We start from the raw sequence: 21,463 nt of genomic DNA on the forward strand, positions 1-21,463 counted from the left end.
TTGTTTTGTCTTTAGAGTTGATTCAATTCCAATCAAAATCTCATCAGTGTGTTTGGAGGATCTCATTAACTTATTCCAACAGGGATGTGGCTGAAAACAGCTAAGACATTTTTGAAAAGAAGAGCAAGGCTGCTAAACACTGTGTGTGCTAAGTTGCTTCAGTCGTGTCCAGCGACTCCAGACTGTAAACCATAAGACTTCTTTGTCCATGGGATTCCCCAGGCAAGAATACTGGAGTGGGTGGCCATGCACTCCTCCAGGGGATCTTCCTGACCCAGAGACTGAACCCTAGTCTCTTACCTCTAACCTGCATTGGCAGGTGGGTTCTTTACCACTAGCACCTCCTGGAAAGCCCACTAAGCTAGACTGCTGCGAAACTACAGGAATAAAGCCAGAACGAGATCATGGTGTGAGTGTGGCATGGAGAACAGAGCTCAGAAAGAGGTATAGGTGGCCACAGGTCTCAATTCTGGAGAAGGGACAGACAGTGGCCTGGGTGCATTTGGAAAACAGACTCCCTCTGTAGGGGTGGGAGGGACCCTGCACACATGCTCTTTGTTGGATCAAGGCCTGGATGTGAATGATAAAACTATATCAGTTTTATTAATGGAAGGAAATGTGGGGGTGATATCTTTGTCATCTTGGGGGCAGTAATAAATTCTTACATTAGACCTTGTACCTGGAAATTCTTTCCTTGTAGCTGGAAATTAAGGGATCTGGCTCCATTGTAATTTGAGATTTAAACAGATATAAAATAAAAATTTGTTGTTGTTCGGTCACTCAGTCATGTCTGACTCTTTGCAACCCCATGAACTGAAGCTTGCCAAGCTTCCCAGTCCTTCACTATCTCCCGGAGTTTGCTCACATTCATGTCCATTGATTCGGTGATGCTATCTAATCATCTCATCCTCTGTTGCCCTTTCTCCTTTTGCCCTCAATCCTTCCCAGCATCAGAGTCATTTCCAGTGAGTTGGTTCTTCACATCGGTGGCCAAAGTACTGGAATTTCAGCTTCAGCATCAGTCCTTCCAAAGAATATTCAGGGTTAATTTCCTTTAGGTTGACTGGTTTGATCTCCTTGCTCTCCAAGGGACTCTCAAGAATCTTCTCTAATACTGCAATTCGAAAGCATTAATTCTTTGGCAAATAGATAAAGATATCTGGTCTAGTGGAGAATATGGTGGGGAAAGTTCATGGCATGGAGAGGCTACAGCTAAAATGACTGAGTGATTAATTCAGACTGTAAAGGACAGGCTACCACTGAAAGAATCCACATGGGGGAAACTTTAGTGGCCAACATTTGCATGGAGATTTTTCAGACTCAATAGCAATCATACAGATGCAAAATTTAAAAAAGGTTTTCCACCTCCCAGACAACCAGTTTGCAGAAATTTGAATGTCAAATAATACTCAGCAGGAAGAGAGTGTAGGGACAGGGACCCCTGTCCTGTAAGTGGACATGTCCAGAGCAGAATCGGGCAGAGCTTAGTGAAACTGCTCTATCGTCTGTCTCCCGCTCCAGAGACCTGTTCCTAGTTCCATGCAGGGCAGTGGGGGTGCCTGTCTCAGGGGGACATGGGTACCCTCTGTGGGGAGCAGGGAGGAAAACCACTGAACTGCCAGAGACAGCAGTCTGGGGGTCGGTGCTGCCAGGCGGATAGATCTTTTAAAATATGCCGGTGATTGAAAAGTACATGAAGCTATGTGAAACCAACAGGGCAGGAGTAAATTAAACACGCATCACGCACACTCATGCACACACCACGTGCAGCACAAAGCCTGAAAATAGGCCCCTGCTTCCCGGGGCTGGAGGTGCCTCCTCTGGGCTCACGGGTTTAGCAGTAGGTAAGGTGCCAAAGGGCCAGTCTGCTGCAGTGTGTCTCAGCAGGTGCCAGCTTTCCCTTGGGCCCCGCCCATCCACATGCCCTGGCTTCAGCCCTGACTCCTCTGGGGGACAGAGCTCAGGGCCCTGGCTCCTGACCTGTCCAGACTTTGAGCATGGGAGAAGGGGTAGGGACAGGGAACTCGGACCGTGAGATGCCCCGCCACCCCCATACCCTGGTAACTGGGGCTCAAACTGGCCCTCACTGGGCAGTCCAACAGGTGCAGAAGGACCTGAAACCTCAGTGTGACTGGCAGTGACATGGCTTCTGTGCTCATCCTCACCTGCTCTCAGTCTGTCTCCCACAATTTCTAGATTTTCTATGCCTTCATAGATGGGGAGGCAGAGCCACAGAGCAACCATTTGACCTGCCTGAGGTCTCAGAGCCAGTTAGCATTGGACACGAGGCTGCTGGCCGACCCCACACTGGATTCTTAGCTGCTTTCAGTCACCCGGGCAGGTAAGGAAAGTAGGGTCAATAGGGACAGTGAAGGGACCCCAGGGTCTCAGGGGGCAGGGCCATAGGAAGACACAGGAAGGCTGGAGTCACTGACTTACAGACTGAGGAGGGGCACCAAGGCTCAGATGCTGGGCAGGCTGTGCGGCGAGAAGGGGAACCAAGCGAGACTCGGGGCAGTTCCCTCTGCCTTAGGCTCTCTGCACGTGCTCCTCCCGCCCCCTTCACTTGTTTCCTCCTGCTTTTGCTCTGGGCTCAGCTCCGCTGTCACTGCCTTGTGGGGCAGCCTTCGTGTGAGCTGCAAACAGAATGATGAGGGGCGGAGTGAGGCCTGGTCCCCAGAGAGGGTGCATCAGGGAGTAGAGACTGTGAGAAGCCCTGCCACACACTGGACTCTGATGCTCAAACCAGGTCTAGGGTCTGAGGGTGTCACAGAGAAATTGCGCCTGATACTCGTCAGCAGGACAAAGTTTCTGTGCCCCCTCCCCTCCGCACCGTGGGCAAGACTGCAGTGCAGGGCTGGCACCGCACAGCAGGGGCAGCAGGGTCCGGAGGCTACGGGCGGGTGAACAGGGCAGTGGGTGGGCGCTCCCAAGGGGAGCTTGGTTAAGCACCCAGAAGGAGGGGATGCTATTAAACCTGGGCTCGGCAGGCCAAGGCCAAGGCCCAGAAGAGTCCAGTCAAGGATGGAATCCTGGGTGTGTGTGGGGGGCCTCCCTGCTCTGCCGTGGGCCTGGGTTCCCATCCCGCTCATCCTCCCACCCCAGGAAGAGGCCCCTGGATGTGGTCTTGCTGAGACCCAGAGCTGCTGGGAGCTGTGACTTCTCCCACAGCCTCAGGCATCCCAAGAAGGGGTCAGGTCCCCCAAGAGCCTAAACATCGCCTCCCTGGCTGCAGGTGCCCAACCAGGCTGCCCCAAGTCCAAGGCTTCTGTGACACAGCATGGCAGACCCCCCACCCTACAGCCAGCAGCCCCGCCACAGGCCTTCCGCAGTATACCAATGGGTGACTCCCATCTCTCCCCGTGTTTCCCCTCCAGGCATCTCTGAAACTCCCAAAGCACATTTTGGCCCTCAAAATATGTCTCTTCTTGGGGGACACGTCCGACTCTCGCAGTTCATCAGCAGGCAGAGAATCCCATCACCTTTCCATGACCCTCCTGTGGCCCCCTCCAGACACACATCAGCTGCCCCCACTCCAGCACCCCGGGCACGGGTCCCTCCAGAGGTGAAGAACCTCATCTGGGCATGAACACTGGAAATGGACCAGGCTGCATCTGTCCCCTTGGCTTTGTCCCATGAAATAGCCTCTGTCTTCCAGCTAAAGCTTTAAGAACTGGAGGTTTCCTGACACCCAGGACAGAGAGAAGCATTTAGAATAAAAGAAGTTGTGTGATCCTTGCAGAGTGATTTTGGTCTCATGTAAACCCCAGCAGAAATTCTGGAGTCATTTCAGACTCTACCTGAACACGTGCTTCCAGTGGGGAGGGGGCCAACTGGATGGGGTGAGGAGGAGAGGGCCCACGGGATGGCAGGACACACTGGGTCCCAGAGTCACCATTACACAGAGCTGGGTGGGGGTTCTCTTCTGCCTTCATATGTGGCTTCTGGAAGGCTGGTTGGAGCAGTGAGATGTCAGGTACAGCCCAACAGCACCCTCATGGCTATGGTCTCCGGGAGCCCCTGCTCACCCATGCCTCAGCCCCTGCTCACCCATGCCTCAGCCCCTGACTAACTGCCGTGAGCAAGCCCCGCATGAGAAGACGCTCTGTGGGAGGGACGTGGAGAGACAGGCTGGGACCGTCTGCTTCAGGTCCTCAGGCCAGATGCCAAAGCAGCACCCCAGGGGGCCAGGAGCAACTTTCACCCTCAGGAGCACCCCCCAACACCCATCATGAGAAGAGACCTCCTACTCTAAGCAGCTCTCCTGGAAACCAGATTCAAGCACAAAGCAGGGCCATGCTTACCATTCCCGACACACTTCTTCCTGGCTTGGCCGCTGCGGCTGCTTTGTGAGCCATGAGTCTGAGCTCCCCACCAGAGACGCCCCCACCCACATTCTGCCCCCAGCCTCTCAGTCCCCCCACCCTGAAAGCAGGTCTGCACAGCAAGCACCCGGGGCTCCTGGCAACCACCTCCTGCCCTGACCCAAGTCAGCACACCCCCCATGACTGCCCCTCCCAGGGCCACCAGACATGGGGCAGAAGCCGGGTGGGAACACGTGGTTGGGTCTGCGTACTAGTCCCCACTGTTCCTCTGTGGGTATCCGGGCTAGGGGTCCTGCCACCCTGGGCATCCCTGACCTGCTGGCCCCCCAGACCCCCACGATGTGCTCCAGTTCAGATGGGAGGGGGACCCCACGCATGTGCTAGGTGATGCCATGCACTGCCCCAGTGCAGGGGGCCCACAGCTCCCGCCCTGCTCTGGGCTTGTCTGGGAAACCCTGCCTGTGCAGGGTGGTTCAGGCCAAGGAGTCTGTCACTGGCTGGCCACATGCATCAAGCCTGCAAGTTTAAGGCACTTTATTTGCACTGCAAGGGATGCCCTCTCAGGCCCTGGGGGGAACCCTGGCGACTAGGACATGGAGCTGATTGTTGCTGTGGGGGCTCCCTTGGTGTGTGCATACCTGTGGGCATGTGTCTCTGTATGTTTGCAGCTACACGTGTGTGCACGTGTATGTGTGTGTGCACACGTGTATATATGGGTTGTATGCCTCACACACTTGTGCACGTGTATATCTCTCATGTGTGTGCACGTATGTAAATGTGCATCTGCATGTGTGTCCCCCCCTCAGCCTGCAACACATACCCGTACACAACAGGAGAACCCCCGAGATCCAGGAGGTGACGGGCGAGAGGACCAGGTCTCAGGGTCAGGGGCCACTGGGTCTTCACAAGTGTTGGGGCCAGAGGCACAGCCCAGGAGCTGAGTCACTGCAGACCCACCAGCCAAAGGTTGCTCGGTTCATGCTCTCCAGGTCCATGGCAAAGCAGGTTCGTGGGTCACTCTCAAGAACAGTGTAGTGATTTCCCCCAAACCTGGGCTTTGCTTTGGTTTTGTTGCAGAAATTATGTTTGTTCTGTGTTCTGAAACCTTGACACCTGCCTCTTACCCATCTGCGTTCAGAAAAGCGAGTTGGTTTCCTATGTCCCGCCAAAGGGGCTGGACCACGTGCTGTGAGGTTTGTGTGCTTGTTAACAGGAGCTTGGGGCGTAGAGGGCTGGGAGGCGCCTGATGGCTGAAGTCCAGCCCCTCCCTGGACTCCTCAGTGACCGGACATCACTTCCTGCATGTGTCACCCTCAGACATAGGCACTTCTGGAGACTCAGGGGTCTGAGCACAAATGGGAGGAGCCTGGCCCATGGAGGCACACAGGCCACGTGTCTGCAATGCCCACGGCTAAGACGCAGCCAAAGTGCCAAGTGAAGCAGGTTGGCAGCAAGCGGTGAGCAGGGAGCTGACAATCAGAAGAGGGACCCCAGCTGCTAAGCACACGCTCCGACCTCCAAACCTGGGTGCAGCAGAGCCTGGATGCTGGTTCTGCCCAGCTCAGGCCCAAGGCTCTCCCAGAATCGCCCCTGACATCCCTGCTAGCGGGACACACTGGCCAGTGGGGACGTTTTGAGCAGAAAGCAAGTTGCACTAAAATCATAAACATTTTCCACTGTAATCTGTGTTAGTCAGGTCCTCCAGAGAAACAGAAGCAATAGTGTGTGTGTGTGTGTGTGTGTGTGTGTGTGTTAGGGTGCATATGTGTGTTCAGGTATGTGTGTGTTAGGGTGTGTGTGTCTTTCTGTGTGTTAGGGTGTATGTTAGGGTGTGTGTGTGTGTTAGGGTGTGTGTATGTTAGGGTGTGTGTATGTGTGTGTTAGGGTGTCTGTTAGGGTATATGTGTATTTTAGGGTATGTGTGTCTTTGTGTGTGTTAGGGTGTATTTTAGGGTTTGTGTGTGTGTGTGTGTTAGGGTATGTGTGTCTTTGTGTGTGTTACGGTGTATGTTAGGGTGTGTGTTAGGGTGTGTGTCGAGAAGGAGACCAGGGAACTGGGCAGCTCAAGCCCAAAGGCCATCTGCAGGCAGAGCTTCCTCCTGCTGGGGGAAGTCAGCCTTGGTTCTAGTCAGGCCTTCAATCGATCAGGTGAGGCCCACCACAGTCCGCAGGGCAATTGGCTTCGCTCAGAGTCCACTGACTGAGATGTTGCTCTTACTACAAAACGCCATCCCAGCACATCTGGACCCACGTGGGACCCAGTGTCTGGGCACCGTGGCCTAGTCAAAGGGACACAAGTTCCTTGCTGACGTGCCAACACGTAAGAAGCAGAAAACGTGTTTTGAGCTCCACAGTCAGCACCGAGCTTCCCAAGAAAACAAAGGCAGCAGTCGACAAGTGTGCTGACCAGCCCTGGAGGCCTGGCACCCTGGCCTGGGGACCTCTGGCTGCAGGGTCAGGAAGAGCTTTCCAGGCTGGTCAGGAGGGTGGTCCCAGCAGGGAGAGGATGGGGGTGCTTGTCCCTCCCTGGAGAACCTGACACCTTCTTCCCCAGCTCCCTCCCCAAAACAACCTCCCTGGAACGACGAGAGGAAGGGCTCAAGCCTTGGGAAGCTTGAACCCTGGGCACTGGGCCTGGAGCCATGAGACCAGCCCATGAGACAGAGATACCAGGTAAATGTATCACTGGTGTGTCTTTCTAGTAGCAGAGAGAACCTTTGGTCTTCAGTGGCGCTTACCCTACTCCCAACCCTGCAGCCTTCACGGCACGCACCAACGTTTGTCTGAACAGCTGGGAAGGAAAAGCAAACCTGGAAACCGCCCTGGGGAGGTATTAATACATCCCCCTGCTCCAGCCCACAAGCCCCCTCCAGGAGAATTCAAAAGTGGTTCACAGAACCTGCCAGCATTGCTGTATCACCAGGGATGCCCAAGCTACTGACCAGAGTAACATAGGGAGAGTGGGCCAGGCCCTGGACCGAGAGCCTGGGGTGGCAGCTCTATGATGGGGGCTGGACCCAGGGCCAGGGTTCTCTATGAAGGGATGTGCCTGGATCCAAGAGGACCGCCCTCCTCCCAGTCTTTCCCGGGGCGTCCCCAGGTCCACTGTCGCCTCTGCCCACCTGCCCACCGCTCCCAGCCCAGGAGCCTCATCTCTGGCTGCAGGGCTGGCTTGAGTGCATGGCTGGGGAGTGTGGGTGCATTTCTGCTCCCTGTACACAGCTGCTGGTCTGGGAGGTTCCTGGGTTCTGAGCGCCCCTCTTTCTGCTAAAAGAGGACAGAGGTTGCTTGGCGCCCTTGCCCCCACTCTGAGGGGGGCTGCAATTGGCTCTGAGCACGGAGGCTGAGGAGAATTTGTGGGGACATATTAGCCTTGGGCCTGCTTGGAGCTGAGATGCCAGGGCTCCTGCCAGGATAGGGGCTCTGATGGGGAGTTGCTGCTACCCCCCAAGGCTCCCCGCCAAGCTTCAGTCATCAGGTGGGGAGTGACATGAGGCTGGAGTAACTCAGGGCAGGAGCCACATTGGCCAAAGTCTCTGCCGCCCAGCAGATGCCCACAGACCCAGAGCAACTCTGGCGTAGGTCAAGGGCGTGCTGTTCCCCGCTTCCCTGGGGCCTTAGAAACAAATGTCTCAGGGACTCAGAGGTTTTTCTGGTTAAGCGCCTTACCGCCCACATGCACAGGCCGCAGCCAATATTTTCAGGTCTTTATAGAGTCTTCCTTCCACTTTCTGATTGATGCTCCTGTGGATGAGTTTTATGTGAAGCGTTCTCCAAGCCCCCGTGAGATAAAAGGCCTGCCCTCTCCGGCGGGATGGAGTGTCTCCTTCCTCCCTCATCTGTCTTCATAAAGCCCTGCTTCCTGGCCCAGCCAGCCTCCCGCGTGGGCGGAGGGCAGGGGCTGCACTTGTGGCTGGGACCACCTTAGCCTGCTGGCAGGACTCCAGCCTGGGGTTGGGGCCAGGGGGCTGGTGGCGCCCAAGGAGCCCTGTGTTCCCCTGCATTCCCCCTCTTCCTGCTGACCCTGCAGGACACCACCCCTCCATCCCCAGGCCTGGGCAATACCTCACCCGGTCCTGTGGCTCCTACTGCCCATCTCAGGCTTGGGAACACATTGGCCAGAAGGTGGGAGCTCCCTCTACACTAAGGGCCCAGGACAAGGGTGCTTCCTCTTGTCTACCCCTCCTGCCAGGCCTTCCTCTCCATCCTCACTTGAAGCCTGAACTGCTCCCCCCATTGTCTGCGTATTCCCCCCACTTAGTGGCCCATTAGGGGGCATCCTCCTTGCTCCAGGCCTTTACCAGTCTTCGGTCACCTCAGGGAGGGTGGGGTCCCTGTCTTCCCCGAGTCACAGGTGACCCAGACCCTCCACTGTGGAGGGTCTGTGAACCTGGGGTCAGGGCTGCCCTGGCTCCTGTTGGAACCTCTAGGGCCCTCCTGGCCCAGCACAGAGCTGCTGCTGGACAAGAAAGTGTTAAGTGAATAGACTGGCCACAAAGCGTCCCTGGGGCACAAAGAAAGGGAGGCAGAAAAATCTCCATCCGACCCCCCCAACACACATGCAGGGTTTGTGGGTGAAATGTCCTGGTCTAGCAGGGGGAGGGGAGAAGACTCTGGAAGCCCCACCCCTATCCCCCCCAGGGTGTTACGATGGCCCTGGGCCAGGCTGGCCTCGACCAGACCCCACAGCACAGGCCTGTCACAGGGAGGCTGTGATCCGTGTCCAGCCCCTAGCCTGCCTCCCCAGCTCCCTTTAATAGGGCCCAACAATTTCACACTCTGGAGCCCGGACGGTGCTTGTTTTGGCTGCCCGAGCGGCCCATCCTCGCCGACCCCGGATTGCATAACTGGGAGGTATCCACTTACTCTCACTGACGCCTGTCAGCGAGGCCCGAACGGGGGCCGCGGTGGGCGGACCAGCCTCCAGTGCTCCCTTCGTGCCAGGCGTGGGGTGGGGTCTCCTGTGGCAGCCCCCGACCCGGTAGGCAGGCTGGCAGCGGTGGACAAAGCCCCCAGCTCCGGGCCAGGAACGGTCACCTCTGAGCGGAGTTGGCCAGCATGGGTGGCGGCGGGTGGCGGGGTTGCCTCCACCCTCTGACTGCATCTCTGTCCCGCGTCATCCTTGGCCCTGCCAGCACAGCGGGCCTCTGGTCAAGAGACAACTGTGGGGAGGGAGCCGATTCTGGAAGTGCTCTGCACTCTGCCCAGTGTCCTAGTCTCCAGCCAGGCCCCTCGTGAGCAGCAACCCGGCTGCAGACCTAGTGGGACCTCAACGCAGCCCAGCTGCCAAGTGCGAAGACGTCCCTGGGTCCTGGGCCCTCACCGCCCAGCCACCCTCTCCCCTCGGCTGCTGCGCCAAAGGTGGGGCAAGGGAAACAGGAGATTTGAATAATGGGAGAAAATTATTATGTCTTCGTGTGAGCTGGAACCCAGCCCTGTTCCCTGTGAGCGTGATAACCAGGGACGTGGCGTCTAACGTTTCTGAGCTCCGAGCCAGGGCCGGCCGTGACAATAAGATCATTGTTCCCAGTGTGGGGCATTGTCACTGGGGGACGGAGCCCCAGACACGCGGACTGGCATGCACGGGAAAGTGGGATGATGAAGCTGGCTCAGGGCATCCCCAGAAAGATGAGAGCCTGGGCCTGGGCTGAGGGCCGAGGAGGGGGAGGAGGACTGGCCCGTGCTGACAGTGCTACCTCATAGCTCGGTGGGTGACAGTGCTTCCTGGGGCTGTGGGAGGGCTCTGTGGGAGGTTTCGGGGTGCCCTTGGGTGTGGGGGCAAAGGGGTTTTCATTTTTAATGGAATTATGAGGCTGGAGCCAGCTCTGACCCCCAGCCCGAGAGCAGGCTAGTGACCCAGGAATCCAGGAGCTGTTTTTGGAGGTCACCTCTTAGGATGAGAGCTGACACTGCACCAGGTCCCAGGGGACCAAGCCCCACCATCTTCCAGGGAGCCAGGTCTCTGCTGCAGAGCCCCTGCCCCTCCACCAGTCCCCAGGTGACCAAAACCACCCCTCCCCCAGGACATGGCGGGGACAGGGGAACCCTACCTGGGGGCCCACCAGTCAGCTCAGCACCGTCAAATTCCAATCAGCCCAACCGAAAGCTTGTCATCCCCGCTCAGACAGACATTCTAGGAGCCATGGAAAGAGCAGGACTGAGCCCCGTGCAGGCTGTCCTGGCCCTGACACCCCATATCCTGCTTCAGGTCAGGAGGGCAGGAGGTAGGGAGCAGGGGAGCCTGACTCTGTCCCTGCTGCTCCCCCACCCCAACCAAGCCCTGAGCATTGTGCCCCTCCCCCTCTTTGCAGCTTCAAGCACACCTCCTCACCCAGGGACAGGCACCTTCTCTGGCCCGTGCCCTTGATGAGATGGTGGCCAGAAGCAGACACACTCCCCAGAACACAGCCTCTCTGTGCTGGTACCTGGCCCTCAAGGGAGGAAACTGAGGCCAGATCCAGGCCTCAGCAAGACTGTCCAGCTCCTGGCTCCTGCCTGGACCCCAGGCTCTCCTTCCCAGGACCTCAGCACTGATGGCATCTCCTGGAAGCACCAGACTTTGTGCAGCCCATTCAGCCCCTACAGCCCCATGTCTACTGCCTTCTCGTCCCTTGCTGAGCCCTCCATTGCTATCCCTGTGGGCCTGGGTACTGGGCTGCCTGGCCCAGGCTGCCACCACCCAAGTACTACTATGTGTGCCCACAACCTGGGGCACCAGGGGAGCTGGCAGCCTGAGAGTCCAGCACATCCCTTCTGAGGGTCTAGGCCATCAGCCTCCTCTACCCCAGGGCCTGGTGTTCCCGGGGTGGCTGGGCTCCCTACAGAGAAGGGAGCCACTCCTGGGCCTCCGGAGGGGGTCAGAACAGCGTAGAGGGTGTTGTCAGGATGAGGTCACCCTGGCCGAGGGTCCTGGCTTTGTGTGTTGGACCCTGGGCACCCTCCCAGTGGTATCATTTCCACCAGTAGCCCTCTGATTCTCTTGTCAGGTCCCTGGAGGATGAAGCTAAGCTCTAAGCACCCGTAAATCCCCCTTGCGTGGAAGCTAGCAAGCCTTATGATATTCTAACTGTCCGCAGTTGTACCTCACCTATTTACAAGTTCCCTGTGCTGGCAGGGAGCCTGGGATCTGCTGTCCTGGAGCCAGAGAAGCCTCCCCCCAGCGCACACGCTGGGAAAGAGCAGGGGTAGAGGGGAGCATAGGGGTTGCAGGGTGGACACAGGGCTTGAAGGTGCCCCCGAGGCCCCCGACTCAGCTGTTGGCTGTGGGGCCTCAGGATCCAGCTCCGTGCTGGAAGGGCCTTGTGGAGGCTCAGCCTGCTCCTGTCTGCTTGCCCCCTCCAGGACTGGCACCCCTCCCAGGCAGCCCCCTCTGCCCGGAGGCCCTGGGGAGAGGATCTCATGCCAGTCTTCAGACCTCAGGGCAGAGTCGGGGGGCAGGAGGGGCGCTGAGCCAGGGCCTCTGAAAGCAGGCGACTCTGAAGTGCTCAAGAGCTGGACGCAGCTAGTCCTTGCAGGGGGTGGGCACTGCACACAGTGGACACTGCTCACAGCTCTGGGCCCACAGCCACATCAGGGTGGGGGTCTGTATGCAGAGCCTGCTGGCTGCCAGATGTGCAATGCCCCTTGCCCTTCCCAGCCCTCTCACTTGTACCCTGAGGTGTCCTTCATAGCGCACGGTGGGGTCTGGGGTTCAATCTGAATTCACACCTCTGCCCAAGGCCCCGTCTCCTCCTCAGCAGCCACATCTACCCCTGGGGGACAAAGAAGTGTGGCCATTTCCTGCAGGACCCCAGGCACATGGAGCCCGCCTGGAACTTGGTGAGTCTGTGGGATGAACGAGTGACTTTCGGGGCCTGCTGATGACCAGTCCTGCCTGGGAGAAGTGCTGTCAGGGTGAAGGGCTGCACTGAGCTCCTCAAGGGTGATACCTACCTGAGGGGTGAACCACACCTGAGTAGAGAGCCCCCACAGAGTAGGGCAGCCAGGGCAGCACTGGGCGGTTTGGGCACGCCTGCACACCTGGTCCAGCTCCTTGGCAGGTCTGGTAGAATTCTTGGCTGCACATGGTCCCTCTGTTGGGACTGGCTGTGAATTCGGGTCCTATGTTCCAGGTGGGGTGGCCCCTGAGAAGGACATAGTCACACACATCATCCTGAGTCCCTTCTGGGGGCTGACACCATCCGCTTAGTGTCTTGCCCAAGTGCATCCTCAGTCCAGCCTGCAGAGGGCGTCCCTGCTCCGGCAGGACCCAGGTACCAGGGGTGTTTCGCCCTCTGGCTCACATCATATGGAGGGACAGGCCGTTGTCCTAGTGGACATGCACAGTGGCCATCACGGCCTCCACACCATCCACAATGAGGCCTTGGGTTTGGCCAAGGGGTGAAGGGCCCTAACGCACCAGGTTCCCCAAAGCACCTGCTTCACAATGGCCCCATTCTCTCTGGATTCCTGACTCTTAATCAAGAGTCTGGGGCCACAGGAGCCCTGGTGACAGAGATGCCTTCAGGATCTCCTCCACAATGTCTCAGGAGGTGGGAGTGCCATGGGGTGGCTGATGGGGGTTATCTGACAGGCAGCGTTGCTCCTGTCTGGTTCCCGCCACATCATATGGTTTGTGGGTATCCCACAGTCACTGGTGGGATCTTTCATGGAACTCATTCCCAAGCTCCCTGAAGAAACCGAGGCTGCTGTCCAGAGTGGGAGCTGAGCTTTGGGGGTGACAGATTGAACATCATGGTAGGAACCACTATAGAGGATGGGGTGGCCCTGAGCATGGTCCGTCCTCAGGACACAGAGGGGCCTGGACTTCAAAGTCATATCACTGGTCTCTGAGGTATGAGTGGTCACCTCTCCCAGCACCAGGAGAGAGGCCTTTGGCAGGGTGATGGAGAAATTGACAGCATATGGTCCCCACTGGAGATACCAGTAGGTCGGTCTACTCAGAGCCAGGGTCATGTTCTGGTACACGTGGCTCTGCTCTCTACGTCTTCCTTGCCTGCCTGCAGCATTTCATCTCATCTTGCATCTAAATGTTGCTTCACAGAAAGATCTTGCCCAGGACCAAGGGGATGAGAAGCAGTCGGAAGAAGCCTCTGCAAGATGTGGGGAGTGGGAGCCCATATCTCAGAAATGGGAAACTGGCGCAGATTCATTTCTTGGCCTCCTGGCAGGCAAGGTCTAAGGAGCCCAAAGCCAGAGGGCTCCTCCTCCTCCTCCAGGACTTAGCCTACCTCATTCTCAAACCCTGGTCTTTCGTATAGACAAGGCAGGGGCCAAGCTCTATTTCTCTTCCCTCGTTAGCAACAGCCTAGCCTACCGGACACTTCCCTGGACCTCTCACTCTGCTCAAGGAAGCCAGAATTAAAGCCAGATCAGTTTCAAAGCTTCTGATATAAACTCTGTCAGGGACTTGAGTTACTTTCCCTGTCCACATCCAAACAGCACATCAAACTTAGTGCTCAAGATGACCTAGAGGTCAGAAACCTACAGTCATCACCATTATATCCACCATCATCACCATCGTCATCATCAACATCACCACCATCACCATCATCATCACCATCATCTCCATTGTTGTTGTTTTTCAGTTGCTAAGTGTGTCCAAATCTTTGTGACCCCATGGACTGCAGAGCACCAGGTTCCTTCACCCTCCACTGTCTCCCAGTTTGCTCAGATTCAGATCCACTGAGTTGGTGACGCTACCTAATCATCTCATCCTCTGTTGTTCCCTTCTCCTCCTGCTCTCAATCTTTGCCAGCATCAGGGTCTTTTCAATGAGTCAGCTCTTCACATCGGATGGCCAAAGTATTGGAGTTTCAGCTTTATCACTATCACCATCAGCAGCAGCACCACCATCATCATCATGATAATCACCACCATGATTTGAGCCCCAGCCTCACCCAGCAGCAGTGAGACTGGGGGAGGTGTGTAAGCAGGGTTTTGTCAGTACTGCTTCATTACCCCACCTCCGTATCTGTGGAACCATGCAGAGGTCTGACTGTCCACCCCACTCAGAGTGAACAAGATGAAAGTTGGCAGGGGTGGGCTAGTTGACACTCTGCCTCCCCCTCCACTGGCATCACTGTGGCCCTGCAGAGAGCTGAGCATTTACCCCCCTCCCACTCAGGAGCAGTGAGGAGGTGTTAGTTAGAGCCCACTTTCTCCAGGAGGGGTTAGTGGGGCTGAGAGGGAAGCTGAACCTCCACCCCACCTGTCCGCAAGAAGGGTGCATGTGACCACTTTGATGGGGAGATATCCATGGGTCCCACCTACCCACTCAGCCCTCACACTTCGCCTCCACAGGAGTGATTGCATGCTACAAAAAGATTAAATAGGATCCAGAGGCTCATCAAAATGTTCAGGGCAAAACAGAAAATCACTCATCATACTAAGAACCAGGAAAATCATAATGTGAAAGAGAAAAGACAATCAGCAGATGTGATTGTCAGAGCAGATGGAGATGGACCAGATGTTGGAGTTATCTGGGTAAAGGTTTTAAAGGCTCCAGAATAAAAACATTTCAGCAGGCAATGATGAATTCCCTTGAGACAAATACAAAACTGGAAACTCTCAGTAAAGAATTAGAAGTTATAAGACGAGAACCAAGTGGAAATTATCAAACTGTAAAACATAACTCAAAAAATGTGTTGGAAAGGCTCAAAAATAGTGTGATAGCAGAGGATAGAATCAGAAACCTTCAGGATGGGTGAAGAGAATTTATTCAATCTGAAAACACAGAACGTAAACTTGAAAATGATTAAGGAAGGGGCCTATGGACAGAAAAAAAAGACTGAGACCCAGAAGGAGAGAAAATAGATTGGGCTGCAAAAATATTAGAAGAAATAATAGCACAAACTTTCCCAAGTTTGACAAAAGATATGGCTGCAGGTTCAAGAAGCTGGATAAATCCCCAAAATGATAGATCCATAAAGAAGGCTGAGCACTGAAGAATCTATGCTTTTGAACTATGGTGCTAGAGAAGACGCTTGAGAGTCCCTTGGACTGCAAGGGGATCAAATCAGTCAGTCCTAAAGGAAATCAACCCTGAATATTTATTGGAAGTACTGATCTGAAGTTCCAATACTTTGGCCACCTGATTCAAAGAGCTGGCTTCTTGGAAAAGACCCTGGTGCTGGGAAAGATTAAGGGCAGGAGGAGAAGCGGGTGACAGAGGATGAGATAATTAGATAGCATCACTGACTCAGTGGACATGAGTTTGAGCAAACTCCAGGAGATGGTGAAGGACAGGGAGGACTGGCATGCTGTAGTCCATGGGCTCACAAAGAGTCAGACAGGACTTAACGACTGAGCAACAACAACAGGATAAATCCAAAGAAGCCCATGCCAAAACACACCGCAACTAAACTCCTGAAAACTGAAGATAATGAAAAAACTCTTGAAAGCAGCCAGAGAAAAATGATGCATTACCTGAAGGAAAACACCAATCAAATAATAAGATTTCTGATCTGAAACCCACAGAGGTGATGGAGAATGAACCAGCACCATATTTTTCAAGTGCTGAAAGAAAATGGCTAACTGTGAATTCTATATCCAGCGAAAATGTCCTTTAGGGATGATAGGGAAGTAAAGACACTCTCAAATGTTGGCAAACGAAGAGAATTTGTTGCTAGCAAACCTACCCTAAAAGAACTGCTAAGGGAAGTTCCTACGAAGGATGGCTTGAAACTCCAGAAAGGGCAAAAAAATGTGGGATTGGGTAAAAATAGCAGTAATCATATTAGACTATTCTCTTGAATTTCTGGAATCATTTGATGGTGGCTCAGATGGTACAGTGTCTGTCTATAATGCGGGAGACCCAGGTTCGATCCCTGGGTTGGGAAGATCCCCTGGAGAAGGAAATGGCAATTCACTCCAGTACTATTGCCTGGAAAATCCCATGGACAGAGGAGCCTGGTAGGCTACAGTCCATGGGGTCCCAAAGAGTCGGACAGGACTGAGCAACCACTTTCACTTTGATGGATGAAGAAAAAACAATTCTATTTAAAAGTTGGGTGGATAAGGAGACCTAAATACACTTTACTCCAAGAGGAGTAAAATGTAATACCGGGAGGGGGTGGTGTTTACTCAGAGCAACCACCAAAAAATCAATACAAAGCCATAAATAAATATGGAATAAATCAAGATGGAATCCCCCAAAAACGTTTAAGTAACTTGCAAGAAGGGGTTACTGAAGCAGGATCATTTGCCCAATTAACAGCAAGTCAAATGCAGAGATGCTGAAGTTTGCAACCAAGAAAGGGTTTATTCACAAGGCAGCCAAATGAGGAGATGGGAGAACCAGTCTCAGATTCCTCCCCCACACAAAGGCCAGGGGCTTGAGATGTTTGTGGGATAAAGAAGTGGGGTGGTCTTACGTGTGAGGAAAGGTGCCTGGAAAAGTTTTAACCAGAGCTCTGTGCAGGTGTATCTGAGTTACCTGCTTCCTCATGGGATGCATATTCAAAAATATCAGTGCTTAGGATATGACAGGGAGGTATTGGCCCTCTGATGTCAAAAAGTTCTTTGTAGGACACCTACTCAGGCCTAGTTTTAGGGTCAGTGGTCCCAACAAGTCTTAGCTGGCTCAACCTTGAATTAGACGCAGCTGACTCAAAGCTCCTGGCAAACAACTAGGGCAAATATCTTATAGTTTGGGCTACCTGAAGCTTGGAGGGCATGCAATCTGCAATGTAATAATTAAGTGAAGGCAGGCTGCAAGCAGAGGGGTTTTTAACAAGCTCTAAGACAAGCTCGAGAATTTCTGCCAGTCGTGTTTCTTTTAACGCCATGAGACATGGTTTCAAAGGTAAGAAAAAAATAAAGAGGAAACAAAATGATGAAACAGCAGACTTAAGATGGACCTTAAATGTAAACCATCTACATATAACATCTACATATACCAATTATTATTTTTAAAAAAACAACAGATATTGGTGGATTTTTAAAAGTGGGATTCCCTGGTGACTCAGACGATAAAGAATCTGCCTTCAATGTGGGAGACCTGGGTTCTATCCCTGGATTGGGAAGATCCCCTGAAGAAGGGAATGGCTACCCACTCCAGTATTCTTGCCTGGAGAATTCCATGGACAGAGGAGCCTGGTGGGCTAAAGTCTATGGGGTTACAAAGAGTCAGACACAATCCAACTATGTGCTATCTTCCGATATACTGTATGCACATTTCAAATATGACTTAGGTAATCTGAAGGTAAACGGATGGGAAAAGATATACCAGGCAAACATTAAATATACAAACACACACAATTTAGATAAATGGGTTTATTTCATTCAAGCAGAATTTCTTTAGTAAAATTTCCTAAAGGAAAGATTTCCTCTCCCGCTCTACTACCTCTCATTCCTTCCTTTCCTGACCAGCACATGGTATCTGCCCTTCATTCTTTTCCCCATGTGCTTATAACCCCAGAAAACACGTATTTACTTATGCCTGTACATACTAACCTGCTCAGGTATACATGCTAAAGTGTTATGGCTTTCTTTATCAAAAAGGGGGGGATTCATTTTATAAAGAAATCTCTATTATTTTCTACTTCTCTCCCAATAACATTTTGAGAGAGTTCCACACCATCAATGTGGAAAAAAAATTCCTTCTATGCATAATTTATTCAAATGAGATTTTATCGATGGCCATTAACTCTGTCTCTAGTATTTACCCCCAAACAATGCTATAAACATCTTTGAAAGTAAAAACAAACAGAAACATCACAATAATCAACCAGTGATTCTTAAACTACCACTGGGAGGAGGACACTCACAGAGCCATAAACCGATGGCAATTTCTGCTCCTTCCTGAATCCTTCCACCCAGGCAAGGGTTTCCACCTCACTCAGCTGCCCATCCCAGGTTTAGGCAGAGTGTAAATCCTGTGGTGCTATCTCAGAGGAGGATTTCGTGACCTCAGAACAGCACAGCATTCCTGCTCGTTTCCCTTCTCAGCCCCGACAGACCTAAGACACATGTTTAAAATGCAGGTTCCGGGTTCTGGGCAGGAGCCCTGGGCCCTTGCTTTGGGCACAAACTCTACATAAGGACACTCAACTCATAACCCAGGGCTTTCTCAGGAGAAAGGGGGCCAGAGGATGGAACTACTGAAAACAGATTCCCCACCAGGGTCAGAAATTGTTCTGGTGCCCCGAGAATGAACCAAGCCTGACACAGCCAAACACCACACCATCGTCTTTTATTGAACATCCTGAGGATGCCACACAGTGAACTCACGTCCCACCTTTAGGGCTGCCCTGGACTTGGGGCCCTCAGAAGCATCTTCTCTGAATCACAGATGTCCCAAACTCCTTGAAGTCCGCAGAGGTGACCCACATCTGCTTGAAGCTGCTCAGAGAAGTGACGATGGAGGCACCAATCCACGTGGAGAACCAGCGGTCAGGTGGTGCCGTGATCTTAATGGGGGTCCCCTTGGAGGCCAGCTGCTCCAGCTCCCTCAGAAGCCGGTCGTCCAGCCCCTGGAAGAGCGTGGTGCCGCCGGACAGCACAATCTCCCCGTAGAGGGTTTTCTGGATGTCAGCGTCACATTTGGTGATGCTGCAGGAGACCATCTTGGACAGGCCCGGGTTCTGGATGCCCAGCTTCTCAGGCGAGAACAGGGCCTCGGGCGCCTGGTACAGCTGGTCCCCGATGGGAACGATGTTGCCATCAGGCAGCTTGTACTCGCGGAGGACCTCCTCTGGCCTCCGGCACAGCTCTTTATCCGGCTCCAGGGCCACATAACACAGCTTCTCCTTGATGTCGTCCACCAGGGCTTTGTCCAGCACACACGAGAAGGTCCTCCCGCTGGCCAGCAGCAGCCGGGTGAGGTGCTCCGTGATGTCCCTCCCCGCCACATAGAGCTTAGTGACAGCGTGGGGCAGGGAGTAGCCCTCGAAGATGGGGACAGTGCAGGTGACCCCGTCCCCGCTGTCCACCACCAGGCCTGTGACGCAGGCCGAGGCGTAGAGGGCCAGCACGGCCTGGTCCGACAAGTAGAAGGCGGGCACGTTGAAGCTCTCGAACATCACCTCGGCCATCTTCTCCCGGGTCTCCCTGGGGTTCAGCGAGGGCTCTGTCATGAGCACCGGCTGGTCATTGGCCTTGACTCCCAGCTCCCACTCGAACAAGTGCTTCCAGAGCTTCTCCATGTCTTCCCAGCCTGTGATCAGGCCGCGCTCGATGGGGTAGTGCAGCTGCAGGACCTCGTGCCTGTGCAGGGCCTCTTCCCCCACAAAGTACTTCTTCTGGTTGGCCCCTGTCAAAGGCGTCTTAAACTTGGGGTGTCCCACGACAGAGCTGACAACGTGGCGGGGGCCAATCTCTCCAGATAGTCCTGCCTTGCAAAGCCCGGATCCATTGTCAAAAATCACCGCTGGGGAGTCTAATATGTGCGGGTCAAACATGCCTGCAGCATCCTCATCTGCGCTCCCCCCAAATAAGCTGGAAGCCCCTCAGGCCACTTTGTGACATACGAGGCTCCTCTAGAAGTTTTGAGGCACAGGATTCCACAGTCTTGGGGTGTCTCCCAGGCGGGGCTAGCAGACGGCCGGTTCCCAAGAACTCTCCATCTCCACCTCGCAGAGCTACTCTCCTCTCAGGAAGCCTGGCTGCTGAGGCCTTTTCAGAGATGACGGCCCATATGTAACAATCCAGCCAAGGTAACGATTGTCCTCGGCCAACATCAGAGGGCCTTTGGGGGTGGGGGTCCAGAGTCTCTGCACACACCTCCCCTGCCCCAACTGGTGAGACTCCAGATAGGAAGCCTAGCCATTCCTGCGGGTCTGTGACCCACTGGCCTTAGAGCCAGTGGAGCAGCCCAGCCAGGGCCAGCCCATAAAACTGGTGTCTCTGGCCCTCTGTCTGGCAGGAGCTGCTGTCTGGAGGGTGACAGACACCCACTTTGCTAAAGGGGATGACCAAGCACCTGGCGCAGGTCCAGGTGGGAGGGGCAGTGCCTAAGCCTCCTATACCACAGGCATTCAGAATGTCCTTTTGGAATTCAGACTCTTCCAGGAAGCTCTTGGAGATTTCTCTTTTCTTTGCCCCATGAGCCCTGACCCTGTCTCACAGGGTAGCTGCTAAGCAGAGGCCTCTGGGCCTAATAGCTCTCTCTCCAGGCACATGTGTCCCTGCTCTAGTTTGATGTCAGGGCCCCTCCTTGCCCTCTGCAGCCCCAGAAGCACTGTCACAAACAGTATCCAGTGGTTGAGATGTTGGGAACCCAATGACCTGTGAAGACAGATGTCTGAGGTTTCATGGTGGGGCAGCCCTGATCAAAGCCTGAGACATCTCTGTTACTGGTCTGTGACACAGTTGGCCAAGCCCACTGAAGCATAGTCAGAAGTGACCAGGTCATCGAGGCTGGCAAGGCTGCAGGTTTAGCCAAGCCCACGAGGGGCTGGATGGGGGCCACCTGGTCCCAAAGCCCCAAGCTCACACCCTGGGCTGTTTCCAGCTGGGAGAGCAATCTGGAAGGGAGCACAGACCTGGGACCCAGGGTTGACTTTTTCTTGACAAGGGTGGAGCCAATCTTGGTGAACAGGATGCTGACTTGACATTCTGTCACTTCCACAATCACCACCCCCCTCCCCTCTGCAGGCTCCTTCCCCTTCCTGAATGCTCTCTCAGGGGACCACCACCCTTCCAGACCCCCACCTCCATGGGTGGCCCTCTCTATGTGTCTCGCTGACCCTTCTAAGTGAAAGTGAAAGTCGCTCAGTCACGTCCGACTCTTTGTGACCCCATGGACTATACAGTCCGTGGAATTCTCCAGGCCAGAATACAGGAGTGGGTAGCCTTTCCCTTCTCCAGGGATCTTCCCAACCCAGGGATTGAACCCGGGTCCCCCACATTGCAGGTGGATTCTTTACCAGCTGAGCCATAAAGGAAGCACCTCCCCCCACCGCCACCAGCAAAAAGGGAATAGGTGCTAGTCACGTAGTGTCGATGCACGGTGTGGGTGTGTGCTGTAGACGTATCGTGTAGACCAGCTTTGTGGGCGCCCCAGTGCTGAGCCTGGGAGGGATCAGTAGAGACTTGGTGTCACTGAGATTCTCCCCTGAGGACAGAATCACACGCACTCGGGGTTGATGGTGGGTGACGCCCCGCCCCCAGCCACACAGCCCAGAACTGTGGGGACC

At 54.4% G+C, this 21,463-nt stretch overlaps 1 protein-coding gene across 1 annotated transcript; it reads right to left on the bottom strand.

The window, feature by feature from the left end:
• Positions 1 to 18,503: 18,503 nt before the first annotated feature.
• On the bottom strand, positions 18,504 to 19,919 carry ACTRT2 (actin related protein T2). The gene is given in 1 exon segment (NM_001038115.1): positions 18,504 to 19,919. A coding segment is annotated over 1 exon segment (1,134 nt). The 5' UTR covers positions 19,727 to 19,919; the 3' UTR covers positions 18,504 to 18,592.
• Positions 19,920 to 21,463: the final 1,544 nt, after the last annotated feature.

This window comes from Bos taurus, chromosome 16 (assembly GCF_002263795.3).
Source record: "Bos taurus isolate L1 Dominette 01449 registration number 42190680 breed Hereford chromosome 16, ARS-UCD2.0, whole genome shotgun sequence".
Lineage (NCBI taxonomy): Eukaryota > Metazoa > Chordata > Mammalia > Artiodactyla > Bovidae > Bos > Bos taurus.